General features: G+C 31.5%; 1 protein-coding gene across 4 annotated transcripts in view; it reads right to left on the bottom strand.

The window, feature by feature from the left end:
* LOC139514432 (patatin-like phospholipase domain-containing protein 7) overlaps positions 1-24,790 on the bottom strand; it is a 95,819-nt gene that overhangs the window by 70,443 nt on the left and 586 nt on the right. Inside the window, exons 1-15 of one of the 4 annotated variants that reach the window (XM_071303705.1) lie at positions 17,976-17,999; positions 16,137-16,218; positions 15,899-15,987; positions 15,068-15,100; positions 10,246-10,337; positions 9,606-9,752; positions 7,036-7,195; positions 6,209-6,289; positions 5,493-5,554; positions 4,693-4,759; positions 3,149-3,229; positions 2,589-2,697; positions 1,948-2,204; positions 1,081-1,158; positions 429-503 (exon numbers count right to left, since the gene is read on the bottom strand). In XM_071303705.1, coding sequence (XP_071159806.1) covers positions 429-503; positions 1,081-1,158; positions 1,948-2,204; positions 2,589-2,697; positions 3,149-3,229; positions 4,693-4,759; positions 5,493-5,554; positions 6,209-6,289; positions 7,036-7,195; positions 9,606-9,752; positions 10,246-10,337; positions 15,068-15,100; positions 15,899-15,987; positions 16,137-16,212 — 1,407 coding nt within the window. In that variant the 5' untranslated portion in view covers positions 16,213-16,218; positions 17,976-17,999. Of the gene's footprint in view, positions 1-428; positions 504-1,080; positions 1,159-1,947; positions 2,205-2,588; positions 2,698-3,148; positions 3,230-4,692; positions 4,760-5,492; positions 5,555-6,208; positions 6,290-7,035; positions 7,196-9,605; positions 9,753-10,245; positions 10,338-15,067; positions 15,101-15,898; positions 15,988-16,136; positions 16,219-17,975; positions 18,121-24,790 lie in introns of those variants that run through there. The other 3 variants (XM_071303703.1, XM_071303707.1, XM_071303704.1) reach the window with 3 other exon arrangements.

The raw sequence follows: 24,790 nt of genomic DNA on the forward strand, positions 1-24,790 counted from the left end.
TATTCTTCTGGTTTCAATGACATAGATTAATGATAAATATATGAAAACAATCTTAGCTTTCTTGCTTACCAGGATGTGTCCTTAACATTGAAAATATGATTCTTTTTTGTAACCAAGTATAATGTGTTTGAAATGTTGTTAATTATAGTACAGAAAACATAAACTGAACTTACACACAAACTTGAAGTGAGATAGGACTTTTAGAGCATGTTATTTAAACTTTGTTAACATTTTCTTACCTCATTTTAAAATAAGAGAAATAAATGAGTAGTAATGTGTAAGAAAATTCACCATCTTAGAAAATCTTACGTCATAAAAATCATGTAAATTTAAACTGAGTAGACTCAAAATATTCTGTTCTGTCTACCTAAAATAAAGCAGGTAAATAAAATAAAATCATGTCATCATGGCTATATTTAGCATCATACCTCTTTCTTTTCATCACCAATCATCTGCTGTACAACGTTCAAAGATCCTGTTACAACAAATATCAAACTAGCATCCTGTAATGAAAAATGTATTAAATATCTTGTTTCTAAGGATAAATCAGTCTTGTATGTACTTCAATACCATATGATTTTTGTTTCTGAGACATAATTTCAAGGTAAGGTACTTCTAAACAGGCAGATTACAATAATAAACTAAGTAATCTTAGTTATGCAGTGAGACTCTTCAGATATTTTTTGATCATTTTTATAGCAGATAACTCATTTCATTTTAATACTATTGATATCCAATACACACATGTTGGTTTCAATTAATACAAGGAAGTAAAACACAAATGAAAAATTACAGCTTAAGTCAATTTCTTAGAATTATCCGAACTATTCATTCCATGCACATCCTTCAACTATATCTACATTTCCTTTACTAAGTTGGAATTTTCATGAATCCTAGAATAATCTTACTTTGCTATAGTTATAGTTTTGAATCGCAAATTGAAAAATCTTGTTTTGCCTGGATGCAGCAAAATAAATAGAAATGGTAAACTTTATCAAATCTGTGCATAATTTTTACGTTACTTTTAATAAACAGACTTGCTGTACAAACGCAATGACTGTTCAGCAGTGAATATCTTACCTGATCCCCCTGCCTTATTATTGAGTGTCCTCCCTTTATTCTTCTTACTTTCAACTTGTCATCTAATAATGATTGGTCCTATGATAAAAAAAAAAATCATTTTTTTTTTATCTTATTCAACACAAAAATTAACATTGACAATTTTTGCACATGACAAATTCATAATAAGGCCATACCAAAACCCATTCTGTTGGTCATCAAAGAAAGACACTTTGTCCTTTTAAGTAATAAATTCAACCCAGACAAGCACTTTGTCCTTATAAGAAATAAGTTCAATGCAGAAGATGCACATTCAGTAAATATCTATAGCTAAGTCCAATGAAGGCTGCAAACATAAAACTTTTGAACTCAATACCTTTATAGTACCCAATAGAGGTTTATTTTTTTTTGTCCCCTGATTTTTTTGTGTTTTAATTCATAGTTGCAACTTTTGGTTCAAGCATGCTGGAATGCCCTTGAGTATATCAAAACTTTTTTAATACCCAAGTTAAAAATAAAGTATATAAATGACTGATTGATTGTTGGTGTTAATAGCCACTTTGAACACTTTTGGCCAGATCATGGCAGGCAGTTCTTAATTAGTGGAGGAAGCCAGATTGGCTAGAATGAATAATAGACCTTTGTAAGAAATTGCCTAACTTTATCAATTAGGATTGGTGTACATGGTGAATGTGTGGCTTGAATTCACAACCTCAGTATTGACAGGCTAGTGATAAACTACTGAGACAACTCTGCAATCAAGGCTTCTTAAAGAATACAGATGTTAGAATTGAATATCAACAATTTATCACAAACCGCTCTGTCTTTAACACAACTTTGAAACTATGTTTTTTTTCTTTCTTAATTCAATTTTAAACTTAATTTTACCTGAATTTTGATAATGTTAACCAAATCTTTTTTTGCCAACTGTAAAATAACATCATCAGTTATTTCCTGACTGGTATCTGAATGATGACTCTTAGTAACAGTATCAGATGGTATCTTAAGCTTTGGAGTAGGTTGTCCATCATCTACGATTTCAGAGGATCCTACGTTCTCTACGCCTGCTCTCTCACAAGCAATATCAAAATCTGACCTTGGTTTGTCAGCTGAGTTGTCAATAAAAAACTTAGGAGCTCTAGAAGCTAAAATCAAATATTAACTGAGAATTGTACATTTTCATAAATCTCTTTACTAAGTGATTGAAGATCATTACCTATTTCATCATTTTTAAGAAAACAAAGTTGAAATCATGATAGCCTGAAAAGCAAAACCACCTGACTTATAAAGTGTTAATGGTTAGGCATATAGACACACTGTATCTCTAATGACCCTTATGATATTATTTTTTTGTCAAAAGTTTATCATTCAACACCCTTGAGACGATCTATAATCAAAAAGTGCCGTATAATAGGTGTTAAAATTGAGAAATCAGAAATTTTCAAAAATCAAAAATCACATTATCAAGTAACCAAATTAATCATATATGCATTATCTATATATTTTATTGAAAGGTAAAGTATTCATACCCTCTGACTTCTCCATGTCTAAACTTCCTCTGTGTTTACGAGGACTAGTTGGCCAGTTGTTAGGGTTACTAATGCTGGATATTGAGAGTAGCCTTGGTGTATCTGATTGCTACAATGACAAAAAACAGGAGAGATGTGATGAAATATATGTCAAACTAAATAATAGTCAATGTTGTGTAAGAAGATGTATTAGCTTAATCTTATGGAATGATTTTTTCAAAGTGAGAAGTAGGAAATTGTCAAATGTACTTTATAGTATAGATTTTTCTCATTGTTGAAGGCTGTAATGTTGCCTATAATTGCTTACAACCACTTCATTTGAACTTTGTTTGATAGCTGTCTCATTGGCTATCATACCATATGTCCCTTTTCCATATATCTACAGCAGCTACTGAAAAATTCTCTTTCAGTAATTCTGCAGAACTGAAATATATATATTTTTTTATTTTAACCCTTTCTTTGATCAAATAAATTCTATTCTAAATTTATTGTAATTATAGATAACTGACTTGAAATGCTGGACTAAGATCTAAGTAGTCAGGTATTTACTGATAACTTACTGATTTAAGTAATTCTGAACTGAGACCAAGGTAATTATGTAATGCTGTAAATGTTACCCTCTGTAATCTAATCATGATAATCTGAAAAAATAAATATCTTAAAATTAAATTAACAGGTGAAACTGTGAGCTACTGCTCACTGATGATACCCCCGCCGCAAGTGGATAATTTAAATAGTGTAAAAATATGCAAGTGTTCGGTAAACAGGAAGTTGTTGAGTGATGAATCTGAAAATCTTTACACGGTATAGCTGACTTGTATAAATCCTGAAACCAAATTTCAGAAATCCTTGTATAGTAATTCCTGAGAAAAATGTGACAAAAATTTTCAACTTGGCTATCATATGTAAAATCATACAAGTGTTCGGTAAACAGGAAGTTGTCGAGTGATGAATCTGAAAACGCATCACACAGTATTGCAGACTTATATAAACCCTGAAACCAAATTTCAGAAATCCTTGTATTGTAGTTCCTGAGAAAAATGTGACAAAAATTTTCAACTTGGTTATCATGTGTAAAATAATATAAGTGTTCGGTAAACAGGAAGTTGTCGAGTGATGAATCTGAAAACGCATCAAACGGTATAGCTGACTTATATCAAGTCTGAAACCAAATATCAGAAATCCTGGTAGTGCAGTTCCTGAGAAAAATGTGACGAAAATTTTTCAACTTGGCTATCAGGTGTAAAAATGATACAAGTGTTCGATAAACAGGAAGTTGTCGAGTGATAAATCTGAAAACGCATCACACAGTATAGCTGACTTATATCAAGCCTGAAACCAAATTTCAGAAATCCTGGTAGTGTAGTTCCTGAGAAAAATGTGACGAAAAATATTCATGGGACGGACGGACTGACGGAAGGACAGACAGAGGTAAAACAGTATACCCCCCTTTTTTTCAAAGCGGGGGTATAATTAATTAACAAAAGATATCATAGAAATTTCTTACTGAAAAATACATTCATTTAAAATACTATAAGAACAAACTAAAATAATATGTAACAATAAAACATATTCAATACCAAACATGTCAGCTTTAAACCTAAAAAAAATGATAGTTCCATGCATTGCAACACAGTTTTAAATCTATAACTTTTGTTCTATGTTGAAGGCTTCTCTGTCACTTTCTTAGGATAAAAAACAACATTTAAAATACTGTTCCTTAGATTGTATAACTCTGAACTTAACTGAACTTCCTTGAATATAGATTATATAACTCTGAACTTAACTGAACTTCCTTGAATATAGATTATATAACTCTGAACTTAACTGAACTTCCTTGAATATAGATTATATAACTCTGAACTTAACTGAACTTCCTTGAATATAGATTATATAACTCTGAACTTAACTGAATTTCCTTGAATATAGATTATATAACTCTGAACTTAACTGAACTTTCTTGAATATAGATTATATAACTCTGAACTTAACTGAACTTCCTTGAATATAGATTCTGTAACACCGAACAGAACTGAACTACATTGGCTATAGATTATACAATTATAAACTACCTTGACTATAGATTATATAGTTCTGAATTTACCTGAACTACCCTGACTAGAGATTCTGGGAATCTTTCAAACAAGGACTGAAATGCTAATGCTGGTAGTCTGAAAAGGGAAACTTTTAGATAAATATTTGATAATAGTTTGTAAAAATCTATCAAGAATTATATGTATGAGATATTTCTATGACGTTGCAATGAATGAAAAACTACATCAACTCTTTAGTAGCCGTTTTTGAATATCAAGTTTCATTTATCTATTGAAAAGCAGTTCTTCAGTAGTTAATAATCATCAAATGACTAAATTATCATAAGAAATGCAAAGAAAGGTTTATGCTGTGCTCAAGATGATATCACTGAAGCATGTCAACAAAAGAAAATTAAACAAATACATTTTAAAAGCAAGTTAATTGTTACTGTCATATAAAGTAATGTTCTACACACAATTGCCAGATTCAGTGATAGGATAGAACCAGCTCTCAATACCTCAAAAGTATTCAGAAACAAAGCAAATATGCTTAAAATACAAAGAAGATTTTTATTTCATCTTTTGTCAGATTTAAAGACCTGGCACAGATATTTCTGACCTAAGCTATGGGAGGGTTAATTTTTTTTAATTCTTCAATAGAATTTTTTGCTGAAATATAAGTAAAATGGTGTATCTTTAAAATATATTACTAAAATTGTGTATATTTTGAAGTAATTTTTTTTATCAATTTATTTTACTTTAAAAAATGACAAAATAACTAGATATTTATCATGCTACATCAAAAAATGTTCAACTCGTATGAAATTTCATGATCTAAAATTTCTTTTTTACACTTTCACTGACTGATTACCTGAGGACAACTGTGTCTACTGCAGCTTTGGCACTGACTGTTTTATATGGCCGTACATGTCCCTATATAAAATATTAAAAAAAAGTCATGAATTTCAAAAGACAAAATATACTACATTGGATAATTATATATTTTTCATGAATTTCATCTGGAAGAGAAAATAATAATTTTATTATCCTATGAATAAGATTGGTCATTGATGGAAGAACCAAATGATAATTAGTGAAAAACCTTCTGGTTTTTTTTATCAAATAAAACTAACATTATTTGTTACAAATGATTGATTAATTTATGTTTGCTAAATGTCATGTCAGCACTAAAAGACTAAATCATGAAAAGTTCCCACTGCAAATAATTATAAAATCATTATCTCTTACTTAGAAATAAACTGAACCTTCAATAGACTTTTTTTGTACATAAATTGGGCCGTTAGTTTTCTCGTTTGAATTGTTTTACATTTGTCATTTCGGCGCCTTGTATAGCTATCTATGCGGTGTGGGCTATGTTCATTGTTGAAGGTCCTACAGTGACCTATAGTAGATAATTTCTGTGCCATTTGGTCTCTTCTGGAGAGTTGTCTCATAGGCAATCATACCACATTTTCTTTTTTATTTATAAATTAATAAATTCTGATACAAACAAAAAAAATAACAAAAAGATTTTTGTTTTCTATTACCACTAGAACCATTTAAATGACCAGTTTACAAGCTACTTACCGTTAAGACATCCAGTATACTAAGTAGACTATGAAGACTTTCTCCTGTTGTTACATATTTCACCAGACATTCTGTACTGTCCTGTCAAATAAATCATTGAACAATTAAATCAAATTCATAACATCTACCATTCATTTAGTCATCTACCAAATCGTTTAAATTCTTAATAAAGACTTTTAAATTCTACCTGATTTCAATTTCTCTTCCAACCGTTTCTATAATTGTTAGAACATAATATAAAACAAGAATGTGATAACCCATACGCACTATCACTTTCTATGTTCAGTGGACTGTGAAAATGGGGTAAAATCTCTAATTTGGCATTAACATAAGGAAGTTCATATCATAGAGAAATGTGTACTAAGTTTCAAGTTGTTCATCAAAAACTACCTCAACCAAAAACTTTAACCTGGAGTGGGACAGACGGACGAACTGACGAACGGACGAACAAACAGATGTATGCACAGACCAGAAAACTTAATGCCCATAAATGGGGCATAAAATTATAATTGTTCTTTTTCCTCAAATAACTACAATATAACTGCATTACTGGGAGTATATATATGACCAATTTTCATGAAAAGGATAGGGTGAGATAATCACCTTTTTGGCCCAATTTTTCAACGTATTAAAATATTAAACTGAGAATGAAAACAATATATTGCTAATTTAAAACTTTGGTCAAATATTAATAAAGAGACATTCCTTATGAGACACATATCCACCAGAGAGCATACTACTAGCAAATGTTGACATTTCAGAAAGAAATACTTTACGAGGTTTATGGTGCACAGAGAAATCATATTTTTTATCATTTATATTTTTACCTGTTCTTTGATTGTAACTTTGAGCTTTCCACTCTGTACAACATAAATACTATCATCTTGGTCCCCAATCCTAAATAAATAAGACCCAGCTGATATGTTCTTTGTTTCCATGTGTTTCACCAACTCCAGGAATAACGGCTTTTCAAAATGTCCAAACACTCTACAAATATAGTAATATACAACAAGATATGAATAACCATAACATAATTTCAGTATCAGTTATAAAAGGAGGTCTGCTATTTTCATTTTGTCAATCATACTTAGATGAAAAAGAACAAAATGCTACATTAAAATAAGTGTTTATGTAAATATAAGAAGATGTGGTGTGATTGTCAATGAGACAAATGCCAACCAGATACTAAATAAAGAGAATGTTAGCAACTATATTTCACCATATAGCCTTCAACAATAAGCAAAACCAATAATGCTTAGCTAGCTAAAAAAAGGTTTGGAAATGAATTTAAGCAAGTTCTGTTCCTTTAAGGTAGCACAACACAAAGATTTTTCATCCCCAATCAGACATCTTTAAACTGATGTTACTCCACTCATCTTTCTTTAAATTTTATAAATGAGGTACCAAAAGAAAGAAGAAGGATTAATCTTTCAAATTGTGATAATTTCATTATAACATAATTAAATGTATTACATAATTAATTGTTATGTAATTAGTTGCCATATTGTGATGTCCATACTTGAATGAATTTAACTTCTTTGTATTCATAGCATCCCAAAATATTTTATAGATTCTTGCACAACACAGTTTGAACAGTTTGACCTTCAAAACTGTGTCTCAGATTTTTCCTATTGTATTTCATTCTCTCATAAATCTTCAATGAAGTTTGCAACATCAATTCATAAGAGACCACTAAATTCAATTGGGTATAAAATTTGTTCTTAGAACATACCTGCCAAGTTTTCAAAATGCCCATGGGGGTTTTGCGTGCAAGATGGCTGCCATATTTCTAAAAAACCTTCAAGGGGGCCTTCAAATTCAGTGCAATGTTGTTTTTTGGCTTCTTCATACTTTTATTAGCCTCAATTCATTGTAAAATTAATTGTTTTGTTAAAATTGTGGACATAATTGCTCTTTAAAAATTTCAATTTGGGAGCCTCCATGGGGGAAATCCCCCACAAATAGTGACAGTTGGCAGGTATGGTTCTATTGATGTTTTTGGAAATCTGAGACACAGTTTTGGAGGTCAAGCTGTGTTGTACAAGAATCTACAAAATATTTTGGGATGCTATGAAGAACAAAGACGCTAAATTCATTCAAGTGTGGACATCACAATATAGCAACTAATTACATAATAATTAATTATGTAATAATCATGTCATAATAAATTTATCACAATTTGAAAGATTAATCTTTCTTCTTTCTTTTGGTACCTTATTTATAAAATATAAAGAAGGATGAAATGAATTACATCAGTTTAAAGTTGTTTGATTGGGAGTGAAAAAATCTTTGTATTGTGCTACCTTAAGCTTGAAGAAATGTGTAGCTTCTAATGCAATAAAATGTATAATAAATTTCAAAAAAATGTATTCAAACAACTATTTTTACTGTGGACAAAAAGAACTCCTTAGAAAACTATGTAACAAACCTGCATAGTGATATTAGGGCCTGTATCTGATTATTTAACCTATGAAGGGCTAAAGTTAAATATTCAGAGAGAAAATAGTCATTGTCATCCTAAAAAAATATATCTTTTGATTAGTCAATTAGATCTGTTTTGCTTTAGTTTTACATGTATTGTATAATCTTTAATTTAGTCATTGAAACCTTTTTTATGACAAAAAACTAATAACCTGTAGAGAAAACTATCAACTTGGTTTTAATGTATCACAATATTTTCCATTCCCTTGGTTCAATTTTCCTTCTTCTATTAGTTTTGCGATTGAGTTGTATTCAGAATTCTAATGCAACAACGTTTCTAACGTTCATTTTGATTGGATAACATCACTTATTTACATGGCATCAATTGACAATTGATGCTATGGGACGTACACGCAAGCACAGTATATGACAAATTTTAAATACATGTTTTAACGTTGTTTTCTGTCAGTTTCATTAGAATGGAGATAACAATATTGTATTTTAAGCTCCGACGGCATCAATTGGGGATTTGATGATCGCAAATACCCGTTTACTGTCTCCGCTAACGGGTCGCCAGTAAACTTAATTTGCGACCATCAAATCCCAAATTGATACCGTCGGAGCTTAAAATTCAATACAGTTATCTCCTAAATGGCAGATATGTTTCTGTATTGCTATCAGTAAATCAATATTTTTTCGTTCATACGCCTTTGACGTTGTCAGTTTGGACAAAATGACAAAAAAATATATACTTTTTGTACATTTCAATGATGGTTAGGATGACTTATTGCTGTTGAGTATAGTTTAGTTGTATATTTTAACATCTCAACATCATGTTTCATGTGCTGGTGATAATAACTGTATGTGTTTAAATAAATCTCCACACTAAATGAAATATGTAAGCTATAAAATAAAATAGTATTATAATGATTTTTTTTAGTATTGGCATTTTACTCTTTGAATTAAAGGTATTTACCTTGTGCTTCTGAGCATATATAAAACTTCTGGAGGTAGTCTGTGGTCAGATTCCTCAATCTCAGATGAATCTGTTTCTAAGAAAGACTGTGGTGGTTCTTTATGTCTCAGTTGGGGTAAAGCTGAATGTCTTCTCATTTGTAATAGCCTACAAACAAAATTATATTTACATAGTTATAATGAATTATGTAAACTTAGCTTGTACTTAAAACATCTATTATAATATGTGACAAATAAAGTCATAGGACAAAAGTGAGTTCCACTAAAAAAATGTCCTATCATTTCGACTAACCAGTAAAATCAAGTAACTTAATGAATATCTTTGATAAGATAATAGATACCATAAGATGTAGAAATGTCTGAAGTTTTATTGGTTTTTTTTTTGCCATAATTTGCATGAGGTTTGTTTTCATAATTTGATGAAGAACCATATATTGAGTCGCCTGACAATTTCATCCATGTTGATTTATTTGTAGATCTTGTCTTGCCTATCACTTTAGCTATTTAAAGTGTCTATCTATATATTATAGTTTTCAAGATATAGTCAAGTGTTATGCAATGGTAGAACCTATTTATATACCTGAAATGAAATACAATTGTCAAAATATAAGCCATTTATATATAATTAGATTTAAACCTACTTTCTTGCCAGTTTTAAAACAAGTTGTTTATTCTTTATCTTTCCTCTTCCTTGTGGCAAAGAACCAACTGTGTTTTTGGTAAAACTTTTAACCTGTAAAAGAAATCAGATTTTATTTTTTAACCAGAAAAACTTGGTTTTATGAATTATGAAATGCAAAAATTAAAAAGCAACAACTTTAATAACCATTCGACTGCCGACTGGAGAATTGGACTTTGTTTTGCTAATCACTTTTGCTGTTTAAAGTTTCTATCCCTCTATTGAAAACAATGACACTTTGTTAATTTATTAATAGATCTTGTCTTAATGATCATTTTTGCTGTTTAAAGCTGATACTTTTCAAGGTAATAGACAAAAATGGAGAAAACAATAGTAAAATTTGTCATTTAAGGCCATTACTCCTATTATACCCCAGTCCCACTAGGCCACGATCGCACTACGATCTGCCAAAAAAATGCAAATTTTGATGATCGTAGTACGATCGTGTAGATCGCAGTAAGGTCGTAGCATGGTCGTGTTGAGGTCTTCAAAATCGTGATGAGCGTGGCCAACTTTGAACATGTTCAAAACAATCGTGGTGCGGTCGTGATAAAAACAGGTCGGAGTAGAAGCGTAGTGAGAGCGCACTAAGGTCGTGGAAAGATCGCAATGGTCGCTGTGCCATTGTAGCAATAGCGTAGCGAAAGCGTGATTCTATTCGGAGAGACTGCGCTACGATCTCACAGAGACATTATTACGACCTCACTATGACCATCACATTCTCAACGCGACCCAACTACGCTTCCACTACGACCATACCACGTTTACACCACGCTGTTCAAGACCACAGTACAATTCTAGCACGCCCTTGCCGTCCTCATCACGCTCCTCTTACGACTTCACTACGTTCATACTACTACGTTTCATTCTTATTGTCATTTTCACATAAAATATATGAAATCACTCAAGGTTTTGTTTGTCTGTTTGTAATAAGGACTTCTTGTCCATTTTCCCAACCATGCTTCTCGTTTTTATATAGATTAGACCGTTGGGTTTCCCGTTTGAATGGTATTACACTAGTAAGTTTAGGACCCTTTATAGTTTGCTGTTCGATGTGAGCTAATGTTCCGTGTTGAACCTAGAATGGTTTACTTTTATAAATTGTTACTTGGATGGAGAGTTGTCTCATTGACTCATACCACATCTTCCTATATCTACTAATATTGACACATGTGTGTCATCTCTGCTATCGTTCACTAAAATATTGTCATTTGAGCTGGATGAACCAGCAATAGGTTGTAATTTAGGTTGCATTGATCGGTCCGTCATCTCTGCTGGATCAGGATTCGTTACTATCAGAACTCCCTTTGCCTCTACATCAACCCTTACCACCACGCCCACGTGTTCTAGTAGATTTTGGAGGCATGACTGTTTTGTTTCAGAGAAATCTACGTATTAATCAGAAACAGAAGGAATGGAACTGTATTGATATGGAACACGATGTTGACGTTTTTGCTGAGAATGTAGTAAGATCGCAGTATGAACGTAGTATAATCGTGGTAAGAACGTGCTATAAGCGCAGTAGAAAGGTGGTAAGATAGTGTTGCAATCGGATAAATCGTGGAATGGTCGTAGTGAGAACGTGATGAGCATAGAAAGATCTTGATAAGCATATTGAGGTCGCAGAATAAGCGCGGTGAAAATGTTGTATAATCGTAGAGGGATCATTGTAGAAGCGGTCTGAGGACGTAGTAGCATCGTGAAAGCAATGGAAATTTACATTTTCATGCTGCTCATACTGCGACCTCACCACTATCTGAATTTATTTTAGATCACGGTGAGCGTGGTGCTCTAGTGGGACTGGGGCTTTAGAAGTATTCAGACAATTTAGTTGTTATGAACAATCGGTAAAACTCAACATTCTAAACATTCTTCTGATATTGTTTTACATCTCACCCCTTTTTTATATTAATTTTGTATTTACATTGTGTCATAGATCAAATTTATTCGTCCAGTGTATGTTTATTTAAGGAATGACTGTTATATTTTTTCTGTATATGAAGAAATAACATAAAAAATTTGGTGCACACTGAATAACGCGAGTAGCGGATTATTTAACAGTGTGCACCACATTTTTTATGTTATTTCGAATAGACAGAAAAAATATTACAGTCATTTCTTATAATTTAATTCTAAAATCCATTTTAAACCGTAGAAAACCATGAAAAAACGTTGATGACATCACGGTCACATGACTAAATTATGTCTATGGGCTCATAACAAAATAACGTCAGCCAATCAGAAGACGCCTTACATCCAAAATTAAATTATTTTTTGTTAATATTTCTTTTGATTGAGTTAAGCCATTTCAATTGATATGTTATAGTGGTTTTTTTTTCTATGTTGTGATGTTTCAATACTGTTTCAGGTTAGGGTGAAGGTTAAAGCGTTTAAAGCTGCTGCATTTGTTTGCACCTGTCCTAAGTCAGAAAGCTGTAGTTCAGGGGTTGTCATTTGTTGATGTGGTTCATAAGTGTTTCTTGTAATTTTGTATAGATTAAACCTGATTTCCCTGTTTGAATGGTTTTGCATTAGTCACTTGAGGCCCTTAATAGCTTGCTCTTCAGTGTGAGCCAAGGCTCTGGTTGATAGCAATACTTTGATCTATAATGGTTTACTTTTACAAACTGTTTCTTGGATATAGAGTTATCTCACTGGCGCTAGTACCACATCTTTTTATATCTACATATTTTGACCCTTTTAGATTTGCTGTATTCATAGTGGTTTTCAAAATAATAGATTTTCATTTAACCTCTATGCTCATTCTTTAAACATTTTGGCCATCTTGGTTGGCAAAAGGGGGGGAATGAGAGTAGGGGTCATCAGACACATTTTTAAAACTAAATACCCCTACAGTATGATGATTGAGGCAAAGTTTGGTTGAATGTGACCTAGTAAGTACTGAGGAGAAGACTTTTGTAAAAGTTGATGGATGACAACATCGTTAGTTCAGGTGAACTTAACATACCTAACAACAAGAATGTGTCCAAAGTACACGGATGCCCCACTCGCGCTATCATTTTCCATGTTCAATGGACCGTAAAAATGGGTAAAAAATATAATTATGCATTAAAATTAGAAAGATCATATCATAGGGAACATGTTTACTAAGTTTTAAGTTTTAAGTTGATTGGACTTCAACTTCATTAAAAACTACCTTGACTCAAAACTTTAACCTGAAGTGTGACAGACGAACGGATGCACAGTCCAGAAAACATAATGCCCATAAATGGGGTATAAAAATCTAAAAAGATGAACATCAAACTAGTAATTCATATTAAATACCAAAATGTTTTAAAAATTAAGCAATAGATGAACCATACCAAGCTTAAATTTTTAAGCTAAGCAGAATCACAAACTTAACCTTCCTAGTATATCAACTACTTATAATACTTATGCATGTAATTTAAAAGTCTTGCATAAATAAGATTATCTGATTAACCGATTAACATAATACTCAAAAGTTAACTCTGGTACCCTCAATTTTATTGTAATTCTTTTAAATGATTTAATATGAATTGACCCCGTTAGATACATTCTATCTAATGATTTGGAAACATAAGATTGCACTGCAACTGTTTCAAAAAGAAATTGGTTGTTCCTTCGATAGTCTCGATAGATGCATATTAAAAAAGATTTCTAATTTTTACTTTGAAAAGTTACTACAAAACATTTTAATTAATATTTATATAACTAAAACAGATGGCATATCTTTCCTTCCTTGTACAAGGTAAACTGCCCTTCTATTTACATTTTTTTGTTTCTAATTGCAGTGAAAATTAAGGCAAAAAATAGAAGAACAGAGTTCTAATGTCCCCCGTATTGCACATATTTTATATTTCCAAAGGACATCCACCATTTTAGAATTTGTCTAAGATATTGTTGATATTAACCATTGGTATAAGGTTTTTTTAAAGTTAGCAAAGCAAAAAACTGGTGTAAGCTTTCTTTTCACACTTTCCTGTTGTTTACTCTTTTTTATTTAAATTTACTGGTAAAACAAGGAGGATAACTCACTCATGTTAATCACAACTCACAAGGTGCATGTGGAATCTGTTTGATCGGATTTTTTTTCCATTTATGACCAAAAAAGTCAATGTTATCTTTTGAAGGGTAAGTAAAAGGAGTTGGGATGTTCATACCATTGAAATTCAATTCAAAACTGTGATACATAAAAGGTAAGTTAGTTTTGTTATCCACTTTAAATCTTGTAAAATATAAAGCAATGTTAATATGTAAAGAACTTTTTCTGAGATCTGATGAGCACAATTAAATTGTTACCTGCCATTATCTACTCATTGTTTAGAGGCAAATGATGACCTCATTTTGTTTATCTTTAGTTCCTGAAAGTTGTTTATTTGTCTGTTGCACCGGTATTTCTGACATTTTTTTTATTCATTGTAGCTACATCATAAAGATCTTAAATTATTTGCAAAAGTATTTCAATTATTGAAAACTTTGTTTTTATCTTATCCATAAACTTTCTCCTGTCAACTGTTATGACATTGGATTATGTTTTTCAGACTATATATTACTAGATAAAGTTTATACATGTATATTTATCTATAAACAGATTTACATGCAAAATTCTTTTTTCATCCAACCTATAAAATCCAGGTTATTATTTTCAATACTAGAAATAACTAAACTATACAAAGAGTATGAGTAGCACACAGAAAGATAATAAGTAGTCAGTGAGTAGAAACAATCCAGTGTATTAAATCTAAGAAAATGAATAATGTGACAGTGGCAATCTATACAGAAAAACACAGAATTAAACTTGCCAAACCGGCCACTTCTGTTGCTACTAAGCTGCCCTGTTATAAACAAACAATATAACATCAATGATGAGAGATAAGCAAGGAATGCTATTAGCAAAGCTTTTCTTAGTCCATACACCTCCATTCCCACTTCAAATATTTGTAATAAGTTTTGCTATGGAAAACACAAAATGTTTTTCTCATTGTTGAAGGCTATCTGGTCTCAGGTAGAGTGTTGTCTCATTGGCAATTATAAGACATCTTCTTATTCCATATAAATTACAGATAAATAAATGTTGGTTTTTTTCATCAGTAAACCTCTTTATACAACTAAAACATTTGTTTATATTATATGTTATCTAGGTTATATGATCTCACAGGAAAAAGCAACTTAAAAAGATAAAATAACTAAGACAAGAAAGGGAAAGGAGTTCCCTATACAACAAAAAACTTTTATATATATGAAGCTTAAAATTAAATATTTTATTTTTTTAAAGGATGAATTCTATTCTTCAAAAAAATCAGTTTAAAAATTCAGCCTAACCAAACAGAAAGCTGATCAAATGTAATGCATTAATATAATAATCCTTTTCACAAAACACATTTTTTTTAAAAGACATTAGCAAATAAGATTTGGGATAATAAATTTAGAAAAAAGATTACCGGTAATTGTCTATAAATTACAAAAAACAAAAATAATCTGTTACAGGATTTGTTTAGTTGACATGTAGTCAAAGTCAGAGAGTAAAAGCTTTACATAAATAAGCCATGCATGATGGGTGAGCCGCTTGAAAGGCTTAAATTATGCAGCACCCTCTGTGAGGGCAATTTAATCAAAGTATATTTATTCTATACCTTTCTCAACATTCTCCTTCCATAAAACAGCATCTTATCTCTTTTTCTAAATCTAGGTTTTCTCGGCATCCCAGTCCGGCTTGGCAAAACTGCAGATAAAAATAAGACATTACTTAACCTCATCAATGGATTGTAGCATCTTTAAATAGTCATGTTATTAATTTATCTTCTTCAGTAATGCAATTCCAACTTCTAAATAAATTAAGCTGTTAACAGATATTCTGTAATATAAACCAACCTTTTGTCCTCAGTTTCCATACTCCAAAGAATAAAACTACCAGGAATGTAATAATAGCTACACCAATGGCTATCATTATACTCTGAAATTAGAAAAAAAATCGTGCCATTTAAAATTTGTAATAATTCAAGAGGTTTCATGTCACTGATAACTCAAAGAGATGCACCATTTTTATTTTTAACTAGTTTGATACAAGTAACAACCAACAAAGCAATGACAGGATTTTGAAGAGCATCTTTTGCTGCTAATTTTGTAACAAGAGCGCACATGTTGTAATGTCTCGTCTTCTTTCTTAACCATTGATATTATGTTGACAGTCCTAACAGTAAATATAATATTTTCCAACAATCATCACATCAATTTAACTTGATCCACGAAAATGAGGTCAAGGTCAGATAAACCAAACTGGAAATACATGTACACCTTACAATCATTCCATACACCAAATATGCTTTAAATATAGTTGAACCATTGCACAACAAAGAAACAAACTGAACCAGGAAAATTAAACATTGATCAATGAACCATGAAAATGAGTCCAAGGTCAGATGAACACAGCCAGGCAGACATGTACACCTTACAGTCATTCCATACACCAAATTTAGTTGACCAATTGCTATTAATATTAGATAAACAGACCAAAAACCTATAATTTAACATTGAGCAATGAACTGTCAAAATGAGGTCAAGGTTAAATAAAACATGCTAGATTGACATGTACATCATAAAATGTGTTTAACACCAAATGTAGTTGACCCATTGCATACAGTATTAGAACAAACCAAAACACAAAAACTTAACTTTAATCACTGAACCATGAAAATGAGGTCAAGGTCAGATGACACCTGTCAGATGGACATGTACACCTTACAGTCATTCCATACAACAAATATAGTAGACCTATTGCCTATAGTATCTGTGATATGGACTTAACAATGAAAACTTAACCTTGTTAACTGATCATTCATGAAATTAGGTTGAGGTCAAGTGAAAACTGTTTGACGGGCATGACGATCTTGCAAGGTACGCACATACCAAATATAGTTATCCTATTACCCATCTAAAAATCTTTACTTTTATTTTCAAGTAGCCACTGAACCATGAAAATGAGGTCAAGGACAATGGACATATGATATGACAGACGGAAACTTCATAACATAAGGCATCTATATGCAAAGTATGAAAGATCTAGGTCACCTACATGTACCTTCTGAAATATTAAACTTTTAAGGTTCACTAACACTGCAGTCACTCTGCATCACTATCCCTATGTTGAGCTTTCTGCAACAAAAGTTGCAGGCTAGACAATTAAACTATAGAAAATTCATTTCTGGTATCATTAGGGAAATAGGTCTCAGTGGTGTAGTGGTCTAAGTAGTTTAACTACTGCTCTACTCTAAATATCAATTGACAAGGATTGTCAGTTTTCCTACCAACAGTCTGTCTGGGTTAGTCAGTCAAAGGAAAAGTTTCCTCCACCAAAAAATCTGACCACAATGAAATAGCACAATAGTGCTGAAAGAGGTGTTAAACACCAAGCAATCAATCATAAGGGTAAAGTTATATGAGTTCATGGGAGACCATCAAATATTTCTTCTTTTTTTTTCTGATCAGACTCTGAAAAGGCTTTATATTTTTGTCCTCAATTTGTGAGTTAATTTCTGATAAACATTATTATAAAAAATAGACTAATTTCTTTTGTCAGTTTTCTAACATCCATAACTCTTGCTTGACTACACATCTTTTCAGTCATCCTGTAAGAAAATTCTTTATGTCATTAATCTAGGCATTTTCCCCAAAGCAATTAGATAAAGCATAATATCCATAATTATAAATTACCTTGGTGCAAACTTGAAATTTCAAATAATTTAATCAATACATCCAGAGATTACATGTTCCATCAAGCAATCACACATAACTACAATTTTTACATGTCTCTCCATTTGGTAAATCAGGATGACAAACTATAACAGTATTACACAATATTATTGATCTAATCATTTAACTTCATAACCATGGTTTATGTTTCAAAGATTTGATTGACATGAATCATACTTGGTGAAACTACACTTCATTTTTTGTCTAGGAAATGGTAAAATATTCATGAAAACAATCAACAATGATCAATACAACAAGATCGGATTACAATTTATCAATTAAAACAAAAATCAAAAAGATTCATCTAAAAAATAGAAAAAAGTAAGGGAGTCTAAAGGGGCTAAAATCTTTTCCATCATCAATCTAAAAAGTAAAAATGTTTGTAACAATTATGCACTATAGTATATACACCCATTTAAAACTCTAGAATGGTAAACAGTTTCTCTGCGGGAACTTTATTCAAAAATATGTATAGCGGATGTATTTTGAATCACATGTTCTTAAAATAACATGGTTCTAAGGATTAAAATATTACAAAACATCCCCCCCCCCAAAAAAAAAAAAAAAAAAAGAGACTGTATAGTACATGTACACCCAAAACTTTCTTTGTCCTTCCAAAGTATCCTTGAAAGCTTAAAAAGACTTTAATGCACAAACAAATACATCTGGCACAATTATACATGAAAGCTTATACATATTATCTAACTATAAATAAATTCATCATAGATACCAGGACTAAATTTTGTATATACACCAGACGCGCGCTTCGTCTACAAAAGACTCATCAGTGTGTCTCGAATCCAAAAAAGTTTTTAAAAAAAAAGAAAAAAAAAGAAAAAAAAAAGCCAAATTAAGAATAAAGTTGAAGAGCATTGAGGACAAAAATACCTAAAAGTTTTGCCAAATCCAGCTAAGGTAATCTATGTCTGAGGTAGAAAAGCCTTAGTATTTCAAAAATTCTAAATTTTGTAAACATATAATTCATAAATATAACCATATCAATGATAATTCATGTCAGCACATAAAAAGTGCTGACTACTGGGCTGGTGATACCCTCAGGGAAATTAATCTCCACCAGCAGTGGCATCGACCCAGTGGTAGTAAATTAACTCATCATAGATACCAGGACTCAATTTTGTATATATGCCAGACGTGTGTTTCGTCTACAAAAGACTCATCAGTGACGCTTGAATCCAAAAAAGTACGAAGTTAAAGAGCATTGAGTACCAAAATTCCTAAAAGTGTTGCCAAATCCAGCTAAGGTAATCAATGCCTGAGGTAGAAAAGCCTTAGTATTTCAAAAATTCTAAATTTTGTAAACAGTTAATTTTTAAATATGACCATGCCAATGATAATCCATGTCAGCACAGAAATACATAAAACTGTTCAAAACGAGTTATCAGATATCCTGCGGATAAAAAGAAGGAGAATAAAAGATAAAAACGGAATACAAAACTCTTAAAGTATTGGTAATAGGGCAAGACAAAAAGAAATACAAAATATTAAGTTTGAAATTGGACCCCCCATGTCACACTTTTGCTTCATTTTTTCTGATTCCACCCATATAGTTTATAAATATAACCATATCATACCCTTCACAGAGCAATAAAGTACATCTAACTTTCAGATTCCAAGCAATGCAGCAGATATTTTCAGGTGTGAGAAAGAAGACAGAAAAAAAATGACAGATACCTTTTTAATTCATTGGTTCTCAAATATCTAGCTTGGGCACCTAATTAACTGTTAAATAAGGTTTGTCAACTCACCCAAAGATATGATGTGTTATTTTTTCAGCCCCAAATACATTTGTTATAAAAATGTATTTCTATTTACCTCCCTTGTTTTGTTTATTTGGACTGGAAACTATGTTCATGGATGAAATGTTTATATATAAGAAATTTATTGCCAATAAAAAAATCTCTATACATACAGAAAACAGTAAATTGTAAATTTAAAAAATTTAAAATGTCTTTAATATAATATGAAGTATTCACTGTATTGTGATAGAAAACGAAACAATCATAACAGTTGTGCATCAATTGTTTATTTTACATGTATGGTTTGATATTTATATTAATGATTGGGCACTATTTTACATGTATGGTTTGATATGTATATTAATGATAGGGCACTATTTTTTGAACATGTACAGTATAAGAATAAATATGATGGAGGTACATGACGGCAGCCTTTTTTTTTTATCTCTGTTTTATGTAATATACTAATAATGACTTAAATGCAAAACCAAAAGCTGTGAACGTCTTTGTAAAATGTTTGTGATTTCTATTTGTTTGATTTAACATCAATGCTTTTGTTATATATTCTATACTAATAAAATATCTTAATATTTCAAATAATTTCAAACCTGTATTGTGTTTCAAATAGTTCAACACATTGCCCTTCACAGAGCAATAACTCTTTTCTACCAATATGTTTGATATGGTTCTGTGACTAAAATTCAAAAAAGGAGCAGACTCTCAAACTAAAAGAGAGCTCTGAAGAGTTTTTTTGCAGTTGAATGAGAAAACTTTGCCATTGAAGACAAACATGACATAGAAGACTAACCTTAGTTGATTTTCTAGAAAGACCTTCACAGTTTATTTTAAAACAATTTATATTAAAGAATAAGAGTTTTACTGATGTATTTTTTTTTTATAGAATAAATTTAAAATAATAAAAGTACAAGATAAGATAAGATATTTTATTAGTGTAGAATACAAAAGCATTGATGTTAAATTAAACAAATAGAAGGAGATAAAATTGAGAAAGGAAAATGGGGAATGTGTCAAAGCGACAACAACCGGACCATAGAGCAGACAACAGCCAATGGCCACCAATGGGTCTTTAATGTAGGGAGAAACTCCCGCAGCCATAGGACAGCCCATTTAGCATACACAGACATTTAAAGCAGTCAGACATGTGAATAAATGACAGGGCATTATAACTGGTGAAAAATGTTTTATCCACCGCAATCATAGGTTTGAACATAGTTTTTAATTTAGACTTATTTGTTTGGGCTTGTATCATATTTTCCCTCCGGTTTATATGATCAGTTCATCCTATTTTGACTCTTTAAATTCAAGAGTCTATCCTAAATTGAGGTAAATTTTATGGCCTTCCAAATACCGTTTCTATCCCTAACATCACTGAACAGACATTTATTGTCGAAATCCAGGTCTGGTGTAAAAGAAAAAAATTTGACACCTCATGTTTGTGGGATAACATCTTTGACACCAGTTTATTGGTTTCTGTTTAGTATTACATTAATATAATATTAAGATCCATCTTGTTACAACTTGTGATCAATTTATTTGGCAATCGCCAATGGCAGTCAGCAGGGTTTAAGAACATCAGTTGTTCAACCTGTTAGTCAAATGCGTTTTGTTAACATATACTTTTTCACTTTCTTGGTCTTTTGGAAAATGTTGTTTGTGATGTATTTAGACCCTTCTACAACAAAATTTGATTTACATGCACATGTATAAAAATTGTGTTTTTTTTATCCAACGCAATCATAGGTTTGAACGTAGTTTTCAATTTAGACTTGTTTATATATATTCGTTTGGGTTTGTATCATATTTTCCCTCCAGTTTATATGATCTGTTCATCCTATTTTGACTCTTTAAATTCAAGAGTCTATTCTAAATTGAGGTAAATCTTATAGCCTTCCAAATACCGTTTCGATCCCTAACATCACTGAACAGACGTTTATTGTCGAAATCCAGATCTGGTGTACAAAAAAAATTTGACACCTCATGTCTGTGGTATAACATCTTTGCCACAAGTTTATTGGTTTCTGTAAATAGTAGTAAATTAATATTAAGATCCATTTTGTAACATCTTGTGATCAATTTATTTGGCAATCGCCAATGGCAGTCAGCAGGGTAAACATCAGTTGTTCAATCTGTCGGTTAAATGCATTTTGTTAAAATATACTTTTTCACTTTTTTAGTCTTTTGAAAAATGTTGTTTGTGCTGTATTTAGACCCTTTTACAACAAAATTTGTTTTACATGCACAAGTATAAAAATTGTGGTTTTTATCAAACGCAATCATAGGTTTGAACGAAGTTTTCAATTTAGACTATTGGAAAACAGTAAACCTTCCCTCCCAAAATTGCTGATTATTACTTTTTTTGGTTGCTCTTACTTGACCAAGTACTAGAATGTCTAACCACATAGTAGGTAATCTGTCAAAAATTATATAATCCAGAATCAAAAGTTGCTAATTTGAAAATGGTCTATTACCAAAAACTATTCAAAAAATAAATTATTACTGACTTAGCCCTTTTCACAGGTACAAATGTAACAGTACACCTGCTTCATATCATTGATTAAATGTTTATGTCTGACTTGGGATATCAAAATATCAAATATGAATAAAGTGAATAAACTGGATTGTCGACATAATCAGGTACAAAATGTATGATCAGACCATAAAGTCAGAACAATGTCAGACTTCGAGAATCATGTTTATTGCAGCCATATTCATAATTGTATAGCATGTATAGGGTGCAGATTTGGAGGATAGAGCTGGAAATACAAGTAGTATGAAAGTACAGGAAAATCCCATGCATATTTCCAAGTAACAATTCTGTGATGTTTCCCTTCAATATTTATAACCATTTTTACCTCAATTATGAAAATCTACCCCTGTTCAACATGGCTTCAAAAACTGTGAAAGGCATTGATAAGTTTAAAACTTCTAATTTCTATTTGGAAATGTTTTACACTTTTGACAACAATTTTAATGATAGTCAAGAGTCAATAATACCAACTATTGAGGGGAATGATTTCATAAACCTTTCTCTATTTGTCTGACATCACTGGACATCACAAAGGTTCCTGTAAAATTTTGTTGTCATTATAGATAATATATGTCGCCACAATGGAAACTTGAGAGCAGATTCTCTGGGTCAACCAGTGTAGATTTCCAAATAACAATCGTTTACTTTTATAAACTTTGACTTGGATCCACATCTTCTTGTATCTATTGATTCTATCAAATAGATGACTTTTGTATTTGTGCACTTTTCTGAATATTTACTTTGTCACAGTGCTTATGATGTTATGTCACAGAACAACCAGATTGTTCAATGATGTCATTACACTATTCGAACTTGGGTCTCAGTTTGGGTCAACCTGTGTAACTCATTCGTAAATGTAGATTGGTGTATAACGTAAGGGTACCCAAATTGCACCTATTTAGAAAGAAATAGCAACGGAAATCTTACAAGATTTCCTAGAGACTAAACAATTTGTATTTTTATGATTTGATACTATGCACGTCTTTCAACATAGGTAAACATATTTAGATATACACAAAAACGTTCACAGTCTTTATCAACAGATGGACTGTTTACTAAAAAAGCAAAATGTACGAAAACGTCACCATGCGACGTCATCAAAACGTCATCTTTTTAAAATTAGCAAATACAATATATTAAAGTATCCATTTCGTAAAATATGAAGAGTAAGCATGGACTAATATCCAATTGTTCAAAATATTTGATGAAATTAAACAAAAGCTCGGTTATTAGACTTTTGACGATGTGAATTTAAGCATGGATGCAATTTGGGTACTCCTCATTACAGAATCATGGATAATAATTAACAGTGTTCTAGGATTCCTATTACCCGTTACCCGGGGTAAGTGGATTAGGACAACGGGTAAGTCATTTTTTAGCCTTTGTCACCCGGTGGTAAGTCAATTTTCAAGTTCGGGGAAGCCGAAAAACTCTTGAAATTTCCCGGTCCTCTTCAATTTTCCCATATCTGCTTTTTATTTTTATTAAATCACGAGAAAAAACTTTGATAAAAGATCGAAGATTTTGTCGATGTCTATCGGCGCTTTTATTCAAGCACTCGTTTACTAGGTGTAATCAAGCGCAAAAGAGACCACATTCTTCTATCATTCTAAAAGTCGGTCACGGTGTCGGTAAAATCGGAAAATCCGGATTGATAACTGGTGCTTAAATCGGGACATAAACGATTTTTTTTCTTGTCATCGGAGGAAAATAAACTTACAGTTGCATTTATTATAGCTCTTAATAAATGACATAGTAATAACTATAACATATTTGTCAAATTTAGTAAGAAATCGTTTTTTTTAAATTTTGTACAAAATTCAATCATATCCGAATCCAGCTTTGTTCAGACAAACTTCACAACATATAATTTAAAGCATGTCATAAAAGTTTTTAAATTTAAAATCTATGTGCAACAAATGACTTATCCTTAATCATTAATGTTCAGTGAATCAGCCTGAAAAATATTCAGTATTTTATAAAGAGCATGTCTGATTTTTAAAAAGAGTTGCATGTAAGTCCCTTATTTTTTTTACAGTGGATTATTGGTATGAAAGTCAGTGAAGTACTGTTATAGTTCAATGTACTTTTCTGGTGGTATAGGTATATAGTTACAATTAAGCCATATATTTCAAATACTTTTCAATACACTTTAGTCATCATTGCTTCATACAAAACATCATTTGACATCACAAAAAAGGGTACTTTCTGAAGCATGAAAAAGGTGCCAGGAAATGGCTAGAATGCAGGATTTTGCATCATTTACCCCAGAGCTTCAGGGGGCCTTGAGCGGCCCCCAGACCCCCGGCCATAAGGGCGGCGAGCTTTAAATTAGCTCGCCGCACCACATTGGTTGGGGGATTTAACTTTTAGATGTGGGTAAGTAATTTTTTTATTGATCTTACCCGTGGTAAGTCAAGGTGCCAAAAAAATCCTAGAACACTGGCCGATAGTTTGGAGGTTGATTCAAA

This window comes from Mytilus edulis, chromosome 3, assembly GCF_963676685.1.
Source record: "Mytilus edulis chromosome 3, xbMytEdul2.2, whole genome shotgun sequence".
Classification (NCBI taxonomy): Eukaryota; Metazoa; Mollusca; class Bivalvia; order Mytilida; family Mytilidae; genus Mytilus; species Mytilus edulis.